The sequence below is a fragment of the Squalius cephalus genome, assembly GCF_949319135.1.
Source record: "Squalius cephalus genome assembly, chromosome: 1".
NCBI lineage: Eukaryota > Metazoa > Chordata > Actinopteri > Cypriniformes > Leuciscidae > Squalius > Squalius cephalus.
In genome coordinates, this window is record NC_137122.1 from 28,355,516 (window position 1) to 28,370,799 (window position 15,284).

General features: G+C 34.9%; 1 protein-coding gene across 1 annotated transcript; it reads left to right on the forward strand.

Annotated features, from left to right (window-relative positions):
* The first annotated feature begins 34 nt into the window (after positions 1 to 34).
* On the forward strand, positions 35 to 4,978 carry dhps (deoxyhypusine synthase). Its single transcript, XM_079885630.1, has 10 exons — positions 35 to 145; positions 503 to 707; positions 1,673 to 1,822; positions 1,934 to 2,055; positions 2,134 to 2,230; positions 2,962 to 3,048; positions 3,118 to 3,223; positions 3,300 to 3,403; positions 3,486 to 3,611; positions 3,728 to 4,978. Exons 2-10 carry the CDS (start codon positions 513 to 515, stop codon positions 3,821 to 3,823), a joined length of 1,083 nt encoding a protein of 360 aa, XP_079741756.1. The 5' UTR covers positions 35 to 145; positions 503 to 512; the 3' UTR covers positions 3,824 to 4,978.
* Positions 4,979 to 15,284: the final 10,306 nt, after the last annotated feature.

The window sequence follows — 15,284 nt, forward strand, 5'->3', positions numbered from 1 at the left end:
GTCACTTCGCGTTTTGCATTTCTTTTGTACCGCTGCGCTCGCCGTAGTTTGTAACATGTGGCTGATCAAATGTGCAGTGCTGTGAGTGCGATGATCAGCGATAAACTACATTAACATACCGGGTGTTACATATTTAACCGCTGGGGTGAGTGTAACATTATTTTAGACATACAAATAAATAGAAAATGTATTTATATTTGCGTTATATAACATAATAAATTATTGACCCGTTAAATTCAACGATTTAGCATGATATTGCAACATGTGCATGGAGCTGTTGAAAAGTGCTGTGATAGAATATAAATTGTACCATGGTATTCTTTGAAGTGCCATATACATACCATAGTAAATGATTATTGTAGTCATTCAGTACCATGATATACAGTATATCAGCGCATGATGTTATTAGCTGTACCCTGGTGAAACTGTGTTCAGTTATGTAATGGTGTGTGTATATAGAGTGAGTAATATAAGCTGTTTGTGTTGTTGTGCATCATATCAGGCCGCTCGTCATGGCTCACCCGGCTCCCTCCGTGGCGAGGGACGCAGTGTTGATGGAGAGCACTCCTCTCCCGCAGGACATGCTCCAGATTAAAGGCTATGACTTCAACCAGGGGGTGGACCATCATGCCTTGCTGCAGTCCTTCCTCACCACGGGCTTCCAGGCCAGCAGCTTCGGCCAGGCCGTGCAGGAGATCAACAGGATGGTGAGTGAGTGAGGGCTGATCTCCCCCTCTCAAACACTTTACCCAACAACAACAACAACAATAATGAGATCTAATATGCTGATTTGTCGTTTTTACTTATTATTATAAATTTTGAAAACCGTTATTGCTGCTTAATATTTTTAGTGGAAACTGTGATGCACTACCACTCAGAAGTTTGGTGTTTGTTTTCAAACGAAAGAAAGAAAGAAATTAATAATTGTATTCAGAAAGGATTGATAATTTATAATGTTACAAAAGATTTTAATATCAAATAAATGCTGTTCTTTTGAACTTTATCTTCATCAAAGAATCCTGAAAAAATGCATCACGGTTTTAACAAAAATATCAAGCACACATTAAAATGTTTCTTGAGCATCAAATCATCATATTAGAATGATTTCTGAAGGATCATGTGACACTGAAGACTGGAGTAATGATGCTGGAAATACAGCTTTGATCACAGGAATTAATGACATTTTAAAATATATTCACATAGAAAACAGTTATTTTAAATGGCAATAATATTTCACAATATTACTGTTTTTACTGCATTTTTGATCAAATAAATGCAGCATTGGTGTGCATGAGAGACTTCTGAGCACAGTAGAATATACTGTTTTAATTTTAATAATGTTTATTAAAACTTTTCAAACCTATGTGAAATGGTTTATCTTACACAAAGACATTCAGAATAATAATAAACTGTCGACTGAGAGTCCAAATACTTTTTAGGGGTCACTGTATATTCATATTTGAAGGTACATCAAATACTGATAGCTTATCAATTTAATTTAATAACATAAAAAGTATGACTTAATAATAAATGTACAAGTATTACAGAAACATGCAATTTGTTTTATCAAATACATTGATGTCGTATAGTTAGTACCAGTCTCAGTTATCTCATATTGTAATCACACATGACTGCAAGTGTTTTTTCTGTCTCATGTCTGTGTTTGGAGTAGATCGAGAAGAGACTGGAGCCGGTGGAGGACGAGATCGAGGGCTACGAGGATCAGACTCGTTCAGGATGCACTATTTTCTTGGGCTACACGTCAAACTTGATTAGCTCCGGTGTGCGAGAGAGCATCCGCTACCTCGCGGAGCACAGGATGGTACGATCACCCCAGCCACTATTGCGCTTTTTGTTCAGTATTCACTTTCTGTTCTGTAGTTATGAAATGAAAAGAATCTATTTCATGTTGAATTATTTGATGTTTTTGTAGGTTGATGTGATCGTGAGCACAGCAGGAGGGATTGAAGAAGACATTATAAAATGTTTAGCATCCACTTACCTTGGAGAATTCAGTCTAAAAGGCAAAGCGCTGCGACAGCAAGGCATTAATAGGTAAGTAAACGGTTCCTGATTAGATCATTGTGGTGTTTATATGTAATTATTAATACATTTAATTATACTTTGTCACAGAATTGGTAATCTCCTGGTACCAAATGATAATTACTGTAAGTTTGAAGACTGGCTGATGCCTATTCTGGACCAAATGGTGCTGGAACAAAAAACAGAGGTGAGAAGTTTTATTTTATTTTATTTTACTTTACTTTATTATTTTTTTTGTAGTATTAAATTGGGAGGTTAAATATTTGTAAAGATGCCTATTTTGGACCAATTGGTGCTGGAACAAAAGGTGAATTTAATTTAATATTTTATTTGACCTTACTTTGCATTACTTTATTAAATCGAGTGGTTAAATATTAGTAAAAATGCCTATTTTTGACCAAATTATGCTGGAACAAAAACAGAGGTGATACATTTAATTAATTCTATTTTACTTTGTTATTAAATTGGGAGGTTAAATATTTGTAAAGATGCCTATTTTGGACCAAATGGTGCTGGAAAAAAGGTGACTTTAATTTAATATAATTTTATTTGACCTTACTTTACGTTACTCTATTAAATTGAGTGGTTAAATATTTGTAAAAATACCCAATTTGGACCAAATGGTGCTGGAACAAAAGTTTTGTGTTTGTTTTTATTGGGGTGATTAAGTATTTTGTAAAAATGCCTATTTTTGACCAAATGATGCTTGAACAAAAGGTGAATTTAATTTAATTTTACCTTACCTTACTTTACGTTCCTTTATTTAATTTAATTGAGTGGTTAAATATTTGTAAAAATGCCTATTTTTGAACAAATGATACTGGAACAGATCTGATAACAGAGGTGATGCATTTATTTTAGGCTTGCATATTAAAGTTTTTTTGTAAATGAGAATATACAAATTTGTTTTTACATCAGGGCACACACTGGACACCCTCCAAAATGATCCACAGACTTGGCAAAGAAATCAACAACCCAGAATCGGTGTACTACTGGGCCTATAAGGTAATGTTTGAATCACAGACATATCATTCCTTCCTCAAATGGAAATCTGATTGGATGATTGTTTTTCAGAATGACATCCCAGTGTTTAGCCCCGCCCTCACTGACGGCTCATTGGGTGATATGATCTACTTCCACTCCTATAAGAACCCTGGACTAGTGCTTGACATTGTGGAGGGTGAGTCGCCCAAGATGTGATCTGAACGCAATCTGAAGATTATTTTACAAATCTCATTTCTTTTTGTGTACGTCAGATATTCGGAGGTTGAACAGCAAGGCCGTGTTTGCCAAGACCACAGGGATGATCATCCTCGGAGGAGGTCTCGTCAAGCATCACGTCTCCAACGCTAATCTCATGGTAATCATATAAACCCCAAAAATCACAATGATCTCGATTCGTTCAAAATAAAAATATCTCATCCGTGTTTCGTGTCTCTCAGAGGAACGGAGCAGATTTTGCGGTGTTTGTCAACACTGGGCAGGAGTTTGATGGCTCCGATTCCGGCGCCAGGCCCGATGAAGCCGTCTCTTGGGGAAAGATCCGCATGGATGCCACTCCTGTAAAGGTAAGATTCACATGTTGGCGTGCTCTTCAATCGTGTTATAAACATCACACACATGCAGCTATTACACTCGTCACATATGCTGATCTGGTTAACCGTGCTGTTGTGTTTCTGTGCAGGTTTACGCTGATGCTTCTATAGTCTTTCCACTTTTAGTGGCTGAAACTTTTGCACACAACGCCAACAGGCTGATCAAAGAAAAGAAGAGTGATTGATGGTGCCGTTCTCTTGAAAAACCTATTTAAACGCGATAGCCCTCATCACTGTCTTCCTGTTTGCTTGTGTTTCTGTACGGATAGTTTGAATGCTCAATTTAAATTCATAAAATCTTGGCTAATTGTCCATTTAAACAAGCACAACATCATTGTTTCTTTTGTATACGTCACGGTTTTCTCTCCTTTTCTGTCAAGTTTTGTGTCTTGTTAAATCATAGGGTAAAATATGTTCAAGTGTTGTTTCTTTTTTTAGTTCACTAGTTTTTATATTTAATTCTGTAGCTAGATACAATGCTTGCTTTATTGCATTTCATCCCTCGTTGTTGTTTGCAACTTTGTGTGTGCTGTTTGAGTACTGCATTTTATCTGGAAGTTTATGCTCTCTCTCCATTTTCAGATTTGGAGAGTACATTTATTCCATAATCTACATTACGTTATTATAATGAAGCTGCTAGAATGCATGGACATGAATGAAGAGAAGTTGAAAGACATTAAATCATTTAAGAAAAATTCTGTGCATGCATTTATCTCTTTAAGAAATGTATGCATCGTTCTTGTTCTGCCACCAGAGGGCAGTTGTGATTCTCTACCTGTAATCCAGCTGTCTCAATCCACTACTGTACATTTTTATTCACACGAGTCTCTTTTGATTTACTTCACTTGGCCGGGAGTGTATAAACAGTTTATGTAATTACAGTGAGAAACTGTAGAGCTTTATACTGTTTTTAGCTGTTCTGTGGAAAGTCGAGATTGTTAACGGCATGTGTTTGCTCGACTATTTTAAGTGTGCAAATCAAGTGTTTTGACCTAAATGTCAGTGACCTAATGAATGTCTTGGTTTTGTTAGCATAGTTTCAAATTCCTTTTTGCACATTTGAACTTTCAGCGATAAGCAATCTGTGTCTTGACCTAAATAGTGCCTACCTGAAACCTGCATGCAAAGCCTGTCATTGTCTCATGTTTTCGTTTCTTGTTTTCTTCTATTTAGGAAAGGTGTACCCAAGTAGATGCGACATGAAACTGAAACTTGTTTTAATATCTATATTGTTTGACAGAATGGTTGTCATTTAATTTTCACAGTTATGCATTTAGCAAACGCTTTATTCTGGAGCAAAAAATGTCGAGACAGAATTCAATACAGGTCTGCCAACTTGAGTTCAGCTTGGAGTGACAATTATTGCTGCAGGGGAATAATGATTCATAAGCTTGAAATTCAATATGATTCATTTGGATATATGTGAAACATGAGTATAGTAGGCTACATGTAAATTTTTCTGAAGGTGAAAAAATCTTTCTCTACTAATGCTGTAAACTATACAGGGAACCCTGTTAATAAAGGTTAAAAACAAAAACTGATTTGTATACAACTGCATAAGACCATTTTTTAATTATATATTAAGAGAGAAAAAAAAAAATATATATATATATATAATGGTGTTTTTTGTTTTACAGAATACTCTCTAGACAGCATCTTTCTTATTATCTATATGCAGGGTTCGTACAGATACTGTAAAATTTAATTCAAGGACTACAATCAGAGATCTCACTTAACAAACAATACCTTTATTATCCTTCAAAGTCTAAATAAGTTAAATAGATCAAAATAAACAAATACAAAATTTAAAAAAATAAAGTTCAGCAAATGCAATGACTGGCCATTTTAATCATTAAAAGAATACTTTGATAAAGATATTCTTATTCAAACTGATTTTTTTTCTCAATATATGATTTTTCTCCTTTAGAACGAAAGCTGTAACATATATTTGGATATTTATATGAGCAATTTTGCGTAAAAAGATTGTTTTATCAATAAAATGAAGCACTAATTTTACATAGCCTATATTGTCTTTCAATAATTCAAGCACTTTTCAAATATATGGCTGTTCTCAAGGAGGTTTTCCAGGACTTACATTTTTAAAAGTCAAATTCAAGTACTTCAAGCACCTTTTACAAATCCTGTATGTGTCACCGGTCCAACTCAACCCAATCCGAGCAGGATTTGAACCGGTGTCTCTGGCGTGGGAGGCGAGCGCACTAACAAGGATGCTAAAAACCACAAACTCTAGCATCAGTCGCTAGCGCACTTCTTGAGGCCAGGGGAGTGAGGTTTACACACACACACATACACACACAGCTCTTACTGGCCTACGTCTGTCACATACAGAGTTTATGGACACAGAATGGCTTTTCTGAGGTAAATATAACATTACGTGACATATTGTTTTTAAAAGTTTTATTGAAATAGTGTCGTGAGAGTCTCACGCTGAATGCGACCCTCATCCAATATATTCAGCCTATATTTCATTTGTTCCTGTTCGTTTCAGTATGCTAGCCAGGACACTGAATTTTATCTGATCTTATCCAGCAGCACATTAGGCTATAAGTTCCAGTAAAACGTTCCTTCACGTTATGGATTTCCTTTTTTTTTTTTTTTCTCCATTATTGACCCATTTGGAAATGCTCTCCTGCTCTAATTGTTTGCTTTACTTGGATGAATGTTTATTAAAGTCCTGCAGAAGATGAGTTGTGTGTTGCACTAGAGACATGGCTTTTTCCTAACCCTATACAATTTATTATGTGTGCGGAAGGATTTATCTGGAGGAAATTTACACAAACGCTGTGAATGGAAAAGTATGTGAACCAGCTGTCTTATATAGAGTCCACCTTAGTAGTCCTTTTGCATTTTTGAAGTTTTTCTTAGAAGAAAGGCCTGAATTTTTTTAGATTGAATTAATACTTGCAGATTATTATTACTAAAGTTAATTAATAAATACATGTAAAAGTTAATTCATGATTTAAGCCAAATTGAATGTCATTCAGAGTACAATTCATTGATTTCTTCCAACCAATCAACACCCGTTTTTCTGCACTTCCAGCTAATTCTATTTGAACTCTGAATGTGTAGATAAACGGAAGGAAGGTGTAGGGTTATCAATGAGTAGGTGGGTTTATGAAGTGTGAGAATATGCTGGTTTGCTCAAAGATCATTCTCTTATCTGACGCTCTGTTTACCTGTTATGTTCCCATGGTGATCCGCCCCCCATTACTTCACGTCTATCATCATCACAAACCTGCAAAGGTGTCATTTCGTCTAATACGAGAGCAAAAAGACGCTACTGAAATGCGTGCAAGGAGTCAGCGAGGTGACTTTAGTTAACTTACAAATACCGAGAGAAGTTCCCCTGGTTGTCCTGTTAGAAACAGGAAGTGCGATGATGTCAGTGCGAACACTGACGCGCATCTGCTCGCGCTGACGGACGGGTTTCTTCGTAGCCATGGCGACAGCTTTTAGTGTGAGCAAACATCCGGCGCTCTTGTTCTCCACATGAGCAGCAGCAGATCTACATGATTTACATCAGAGCTGTGTCCACACCTGGACTACAGACTCTCGTGAATGTGTGGCCTCGCTTATTCAGCTATGTTTGATCACTAAACAATGCCTAATAGAATAGATAAAGGGGTCATATTATGCTATTTTCAAAGATCATTATTTTGTGTATTGGGTGTAATAGAATTAACATGCGTTAATGTTCAAAAATGCATTATTTGTCACTTACTGTACATTATTGCAGCTCCTCTATTCCCAGTCTTTCTAAAACACATTGATTTCTACAAAGCTCTTCCATCCGAAAAGCGCAGTGTGCTCTGATTGGCCAGCTGGCCCGGTGCGTTGTGATTGGACAAACACCTCAAACGTGTGTCAGAAATGTAGCGTTCTTTACCATAATCGCGAGCCTCAGCTTCCTTCCAAAGCAATTATAAATACAGTTAATATTGTCATCGGTTTCACCATATCAGTTCAAACCCGAGTCAGATTCTGGAAATGCTGATGATCGAAACCAACTTTTCAAGCGTGACTTCAAGTTTTTAATTTGAAACTCATACCTTTCAGATATGACTCTCCCAGGTTCAGGAAACTGTCCTCCGTAAAACATTTGAACATTTGGGTTGTACACTTGTACCTATTTTTGTTCAAAATAAATCTTAAAGGAGAACTCTGGTCAATTTTAACATTGAGCTCATTTTTTTGTAAATTTGGAGTGCTGTCAGTACATGGAGTGCGCATAGGTTATCACGCGCGTGAACTCGACAATCGGCTACTGTGGACTTCAACCGAAAACAGAATTGTGAGTGATTCCTTCGGAGTGAACGCGGGTGAATCTGACTGCAGTAGATGTGAAAGATATGGATAAAAATGATAACATTTCAGCCAGCGCTCATACCTGTATTTACATCCTGTTTTCGGCTGAAGTCCACAGTAGTCGATTGTCGAGTTCACGCGCATAAGTTTAGTACGTACGATCATGCGCCCGAACTCGACAATCGACTACTGTGGACTTCAGCCGAAAACAGAAAGAAAATACAGGTATTTGCGCTGGCTGAAATAACATCATTTTTATTCATATCTTTCACATCTACTGCAGTCAGATTCACTGTGTTCACTCTGAAGGAATCACTCACATTGGCTGTGCACTTGTAATGACACATCAAGGATGTTAAGAGGCTAAAAGCAGGTTTAAAACTTGCCCCATTGAAGTCAACAGGGTGCAAATTTTAAAAAGATAACACGGTGTAGGCAACACCGATTTTTGTCGTTGTTCTCTGTACTGACAGCACTCCAAATGTACAAAAAAATGAGCTCAATGTTAAAATTGACCGGAGTTCTCCTTTAACAACAGATTCCTAATTGCGTCCACTTTTGGAAGGCCAAATAAAGTACTTTTGCTTCCGCATAGTCAACAACAACACTACATACAGCTGAAGCCACGCCTTCTTTCTCTGCATTTGGGCGGCGTTATGCTAATATTTCCCCCGAGTGAGGTAGGTCGGTGTTGGGGAATTCAATGGAGGTTTTAGCCAGATCTGGATCTTCTCTTTTAGATTGAATACATCCTTTTGTGGGCGACTTTGAGCTTTGTAACGTTGCATATCTCATACATGCACAAACAGCTACACAAAAGAAAAAGGAAAACATGAAAACACACCACATGGCCCCAGAAAACCCATTTGAATGTATAACAGAATGCATAATGGATTATAAATATTGTATGAATAGGGCCTATAAACAATATATAATGCGTTACAATTTACAAAACGTAATGTATTCATTAAAAAGATTAGCCTATATATATATATATATATATGAAGACTTCAGATGCAAAAGCCTCTGAGTGCCATCTGAAATTTTCTTCTAAAATTAGTATTTTATCAAGCTTGTATATTTAAGTTCAGTAATTTCACTTTAATGACAATTAATAGGTCATTTTCATTGCCATTAAAGTGAAATAAGTGAACACAAACATACAAGCTTGATAAAAATTATCATTCTAGAAGGAAATTTCAGATGGCACTTAGAGGCTTCTGCATCTGAAGTCTTCATATATATATATATATATATATATATATATATATATATATATATATATATATATATATATATATATATATATATATATAGTAATGTATCTATGTAATTACAATTTATTTTATTTATTTTTATTAAATAATAAAGCAAAAAAATGCAAAATAATCATTAATTTATATAAGCTATTCATATATTATTAATGTTTTATTTTATTTTATTAATTTTAATAAAGTTTTAGAGGAACATGACACATCCTGCACTGTCTGTTAACGTGTGCAGCTCAGCGTCATCGCTGTATCTGCTGCTGATTATTCTTAGAATTGATTTCTACACCAACTCAGACCAAGTTCCTCTTGTGGTCTGGCGATCAAACATTGAGATGTCTGTATTTGTATGTATTGTATGTGTATGTATTTTGGTTTCCATGGTCACTTGCTGTAGTTTTCCAATTGTTTGGCCTTCGGTCGGAGCTGGGAAAAAAAAAGAAAAGAAAGAAAGTCGTTGACACATTATTTCACTGTTTACCGTTTGGGGATTTTCACAGAGAATCGGTCGTGCCATAGAAGCAGAAGATAAATGATGAACAAACGAAAGGGACAGCTGCTGAGAACTAAGCGTCTGAAAAATAACACTTACGACATTCTCTTCTAAGTATAGACTGAAAAGAAACATGACATACCCTGCAGTGCAAACAGCACCAAAACTAGTTTCACAAACAGTTGTCTGGGTTTTTACTTCAGTCCTCTGGGGGGAAAAATGGATTTAGCTTTTACATGAAGGAAATATGCCTATATGATTCTGCCGTTTGCCTTTACAAGACATATATGTCGATTTCTGGAACAATGTTCATGTCGGGAGTGCACCTATGATGCCTTAAAATACCACCTTCGTGTATTGTACATCCATAGAGCCGTGTTGGGATATTCTGGATGATCACGTGTGTCCCCGAGACGGAGCTCATTGGCTCATTGGTCAGAGCAGTATTTATATTCTGCTTGCTAATGCTAAGTCTTTTTGCTGATATTTTTGTCCAAGATCACTTCCAATACTCTTAACTACATGCAGGGACTGTCCACCTGGAGCAACAAAGTTGTTATTTTATCAAAATAATATTAATTATATTAATATTAATATATTTTTCAAATATATAGCCTATTTGCGTTATGTATTTAACTACATCAGATTAAGTGCAAATGTATTTTCAATTAAATCATTTAATCATATACTAACTGTTTATTATTACAACAGCTCATAATTGGTTTTACAATAATTATATTGAACTAATATATATATATATATATATATATATATATATATATATATATATATATATATATATATATATATATATATATATATTATATATATATAAATATATATATATATATATATAATATATTATATATATATATAAATATATATATATTTTCTTTTTTTTCTATTATGCCTTTTATGATGTATGTAGCTAATATAATAGGCTACATGTAAATAATTTTCAAATATATATATATATATAGGCCTATATATATATATATATATATATATATATATATATATATATATATATATATATAATTCTTTTTTCTATTTTATGATGTATGTAGCTAATATAATAGGCTACATGTAAATTATTTTCAAATATATATATATATATATATATATATATATATATATATATAGGCCTATATATAATTCTTTTTTCTATTTTATGATGTATGTAGCTAATATAATAGGCTACATTTGAATAATTTTTACCTATTTTATTTATTGTAATTTATATCTTTATTATAATTTCTTATTTCACAAAAAAGAAAAAAGTCGAAGCATAGAAGACACCACATTTTTTTCCTCATAATTTAAATATTTTACGTAAATTACTACATATAAATAATATTTATGTATTATTTCTAATAAATCTAACTTTTTAAATAATTATTTTAATAATATAAAATATATATTACAATTTTTTGTTTCAGCAAAAAAAGACACGTAGTAAGACCGATTTTTGAAAAGTATTTTATTTATAGTGTTGAAATAGACAATACATATCAAACCAATGTGTTAATTCATATTGTTTAACAGTATTTAAATATTATACCCACCTGGTCAAAAAATGTGGATATCACATGTTTTTATCATTATGAACAGTGAATTTGTGTATATGTATTTTGCATGGTCATACCTGTAGCTTGTGCTGTGGAGAACAGTCCTCTCTCTCTCTTTCTGTGTGTCTGTGTGTGTGTGTGTGTGTGTGTGTGTGTGTGTGTGTGTGTGTGTGTTTGGAGCAGAAGGCCACAGAGAGAAGACCAGGCTCCTGTTCCTGCTGAACTGAGCCAGCTGCAGCCATACACTGATTATCAGCACAGCAGGCACAGGAGACCAGACCACTGATGGACAGACACAGAGAGAGAGAGAGAGAGAGAGAGAGAGAGAGAGAGAGAGAGAGAGAGAGAGAGAGAGAGAGAGAGAGAGAGAGAGAGAGAGAGAGAGAGAGAGAGAGAGAGAGAGAGAGAGAGAGAGAGAGAGAGAGAGAGAGAGAGAGAGAGAGAGAGACCAGCGCACGCACCGCAGCACACAAGAAGCGTGCAACAAAATCATACGAAACTGAGATAAAGACATAGAGAATGAAACCTTCACAACAACCTTATTAATAATGGGCTATTTACGAGGATGAAGGTCGCGATAACACGTCATTACTCCAATAAGACATAACTGATATTCCATAAACTGATAATAAAGCACATTTTACCCACAAATTATCATTACAATAATGTTTCCAAACAATTTACTTTTGAGTCCCATTAGAGTCTCAGTACTGTAATTCAGTAATGTTATACAATTGTTTATTTAATTAGACGCAAGTTAAATGCGGTACACAAATTATTTCCATGATGTACATTTATGGTTGTTAGAACAATTGTATACATAAAATAATAACAAATATAGTTAAACAAAATAAATTAAACATAATATTTATATGAGTGATGGTTGAGCCTTATTGAAGACACCTGATGATAACAAGCAGAATCACTGAAGGAAAGAGAAACACAAGAACTATAAATATTCATATATATTTATGATTATTATTCATTATCAAGTTCATTAAATATATATATATATATATATATATATAAATGTATAATCATAAATATATATATGTGTAGATATACACAAGAACTACATGTAAATATAAATATATATTTATGATTATACATTTATATATGTATATATACACTTATATATTCATATTATGGTAATTATGGTATTTTAATTGGCAATGAGATCATTTAGATGCATTTATCCAAAGTGGTTTACAAATGAGGGAAAACTATATAAAAATCAAAAACATTTTAGCATAAAGGTGCCAACAATATTAGTTTACCGTGGAGAAAAACAAGCAGACAGACAGAAATTGTATGAAACCAGTCTCACTGATCTGCTTCAGCATGAGGTGGATACAGTTATGGAAATATCTAAAACACATAATGATATCAAGGCCTTCATAAGGACAGAGGCCATGCACACTTTGCCTTCATACTAGCTCTTCAAATCACTCTTGAATTCTAGCTGTATGGGAACATTATGAGAGGGTGAGTCTATGAACATTGGTCGCTATAGGAATATTCCTCAAGGATTTCTGTGAGCCGATTACAGATCCCCCACCATGTTTCACAGCTGCGGCTGCGAGCTGCAGGCATCCTTTGGCTTTTCTCATAAGATAAACCAGCCTGGATGCGGGAAATACGGTAAAAGTTGACTCACTGTACCATTCTTTCCCATTGTTTTGCATTTAATGCATCGCTGAGGCCTCGGATACAAACAGTTTCCAAATGGCTGCTCTGCCACATTTGAAGAGTTTTTGTTGAAACTGGGCCTCCGAAGTTCAGATTCAGTTCGGACATGTGTGGTCACTTAGCAACTGTCCTAAACATCCCTGTTGGTAAACTTTGACATTAAGCGTATTTGCTGTTTATTCCTTTTGTAATTTATGAGACAGTTCGAATTCTGGTACCAATAATATGGCCTCTTGCAACAAGTTGCCCCATTTCGCTTTGAAAAATCACATACTGAAGAGATGATTTTCAGAGTTATTTTATTTAATGTACACATTTAGTTAGCTCCGCTAACAGGATTAACAGTTGCAAACTTGCAAAACACATATAGCTATCTTATTAAAAAAGTCATTTTATTAATACGTGTCATGGGTCAATATCTTTTATTGGTCCTGGAACAATGTTCATTTCAGCTAATCTTTTCACTCTTTCACTCCAAGGGAAAAAAGGTCCCATTGTCCTATCTCTAACCCACTTAGCCTTAACCATTAACTACCCCTCAGGTAAAAAGGTACAAAGCTGTCACTGGGGCAGTATCCTAAAGTACATATTAGTACTTTGAGTGTGCATACCTTTTAGTTTTTGTACAAAAACTAAAAGGTATGCACACAAAATAATTAATAAATTATTTCTGTTTTGTACAAAAACTAAAAGGTATGCACACTTAAAGTACTAATATGTACCTTTAAGGCACTATTATGGGGTAAATAAGGTACAAAAATGTCGCTTTTGTACCTTAGGTAAGGTACTGCCCCAGTGATAGCTTTGTACCTTTCTTTCTGAGGGGTAGTTAATGGTTAAGGCTAAGAGAGATATGAGAGTGGTTCACCACTGGTGGTCCACAAGTTGATTGGCTGATTTAAAAAAGGAGCTAAATAAATAACATAATTATAACTGTCAAAAAGCACCAACATTATATTTATCAGAATTGTTTTAATTTATTTTAACATATTTTTATGTAATAAACACATTTATTTATTTATTGGATAATTTATGTCTTTATTAAATAATTAATAAATTATTTCTGTCTTTATGAAATAATAATTAAATAAATAAAAGTCAAAAAGCTTCACAGGCCTGCTAGAATATATATATAAATGTAAATCAAATAAAATTGTAGTTAATTTGGACGAAATATGAACAAAAAAGCACTATGGAAAAAAATGGATTGTTAAATATATATATATATGTATATATATATATATATATATATATATGGGCCAATATATGGGATATAATGTGAAAATTTGTATGCTTTGATAGGTTGCGTTGCTAGATGGTCCGACACATGAAAAGAAGAAGAAAAAAGAAAAAAACAGTTTGATGGGAGTTTGTTCCAAGACCAACAAAGATGTTTATCCAAGTATCTTTATTTTCAGGCTATGGCTCGTTTGCTGTATATTGTGCTTAACATACCAACCAACATATCCCCGTCACAACAGTGTGGGATTGATATCATTCAGCGGCGTTCCGGTTACATGTCACTAAAATCAAGTCTAAGTGCACCTTTAATGCAGTTCTTTAAGGAACATTATATGCATGCAATGAATGAGATGTCACAATACTCAGGGTGAATACATTTAGTTTGATGACACTAGTGGCTATAAACCGAGGCATTGCCAGCACTCAATGTCTCGTCCTTCTTTGCTGATGTCGGTTCCAGGATGGCAGAACTTAACCACTGTGAACATAGAAGTTCAATGCAGTGTTCACAAGTGAGTTAAGTCCTGACACCACACAACCTGCATACAAGTGACACTTTTGTCACATCTACCCCGTGAGCATGTGTGTGTCTGTGCGAGACGGTCCACATTCCTTCAGGATTAGCGTCTCATGTGTTCAGGTGTGTGTGTGTTTGCGTTGCATATATAGCTGGCGTGCCTGCAGTCTCCCAGTCGAGTCCCTCACACGAGCCATTGGAAATCCCTGGCAATGTGATTCAGTCATTAAGTTTAAAAATCACCCTGCCAGGAATTCCCCTGGCCAGCAGAAGAGGAGGGTCCGGGCTTATTATGTCATTCTGTCTGAGGTTGGGTCCTACACTTCTATATCTGTCCTAACACATCATGCACTAGCCGGGAACGGCAAACAACACAGCAGACAGATTGCAAACAGCCAGGGCAAAAAAAGGGGAGAGTTCGGCCAAAACTTAAAGTTTTCTCATCATTTTACCTACTCATCCTCATGTTTTTCAAACCAAACCCTTAGGACTTTCTTTTTCTTCTTCAGGAGAATGTCGGCGCTGTTCTTTTCCATACAGTGA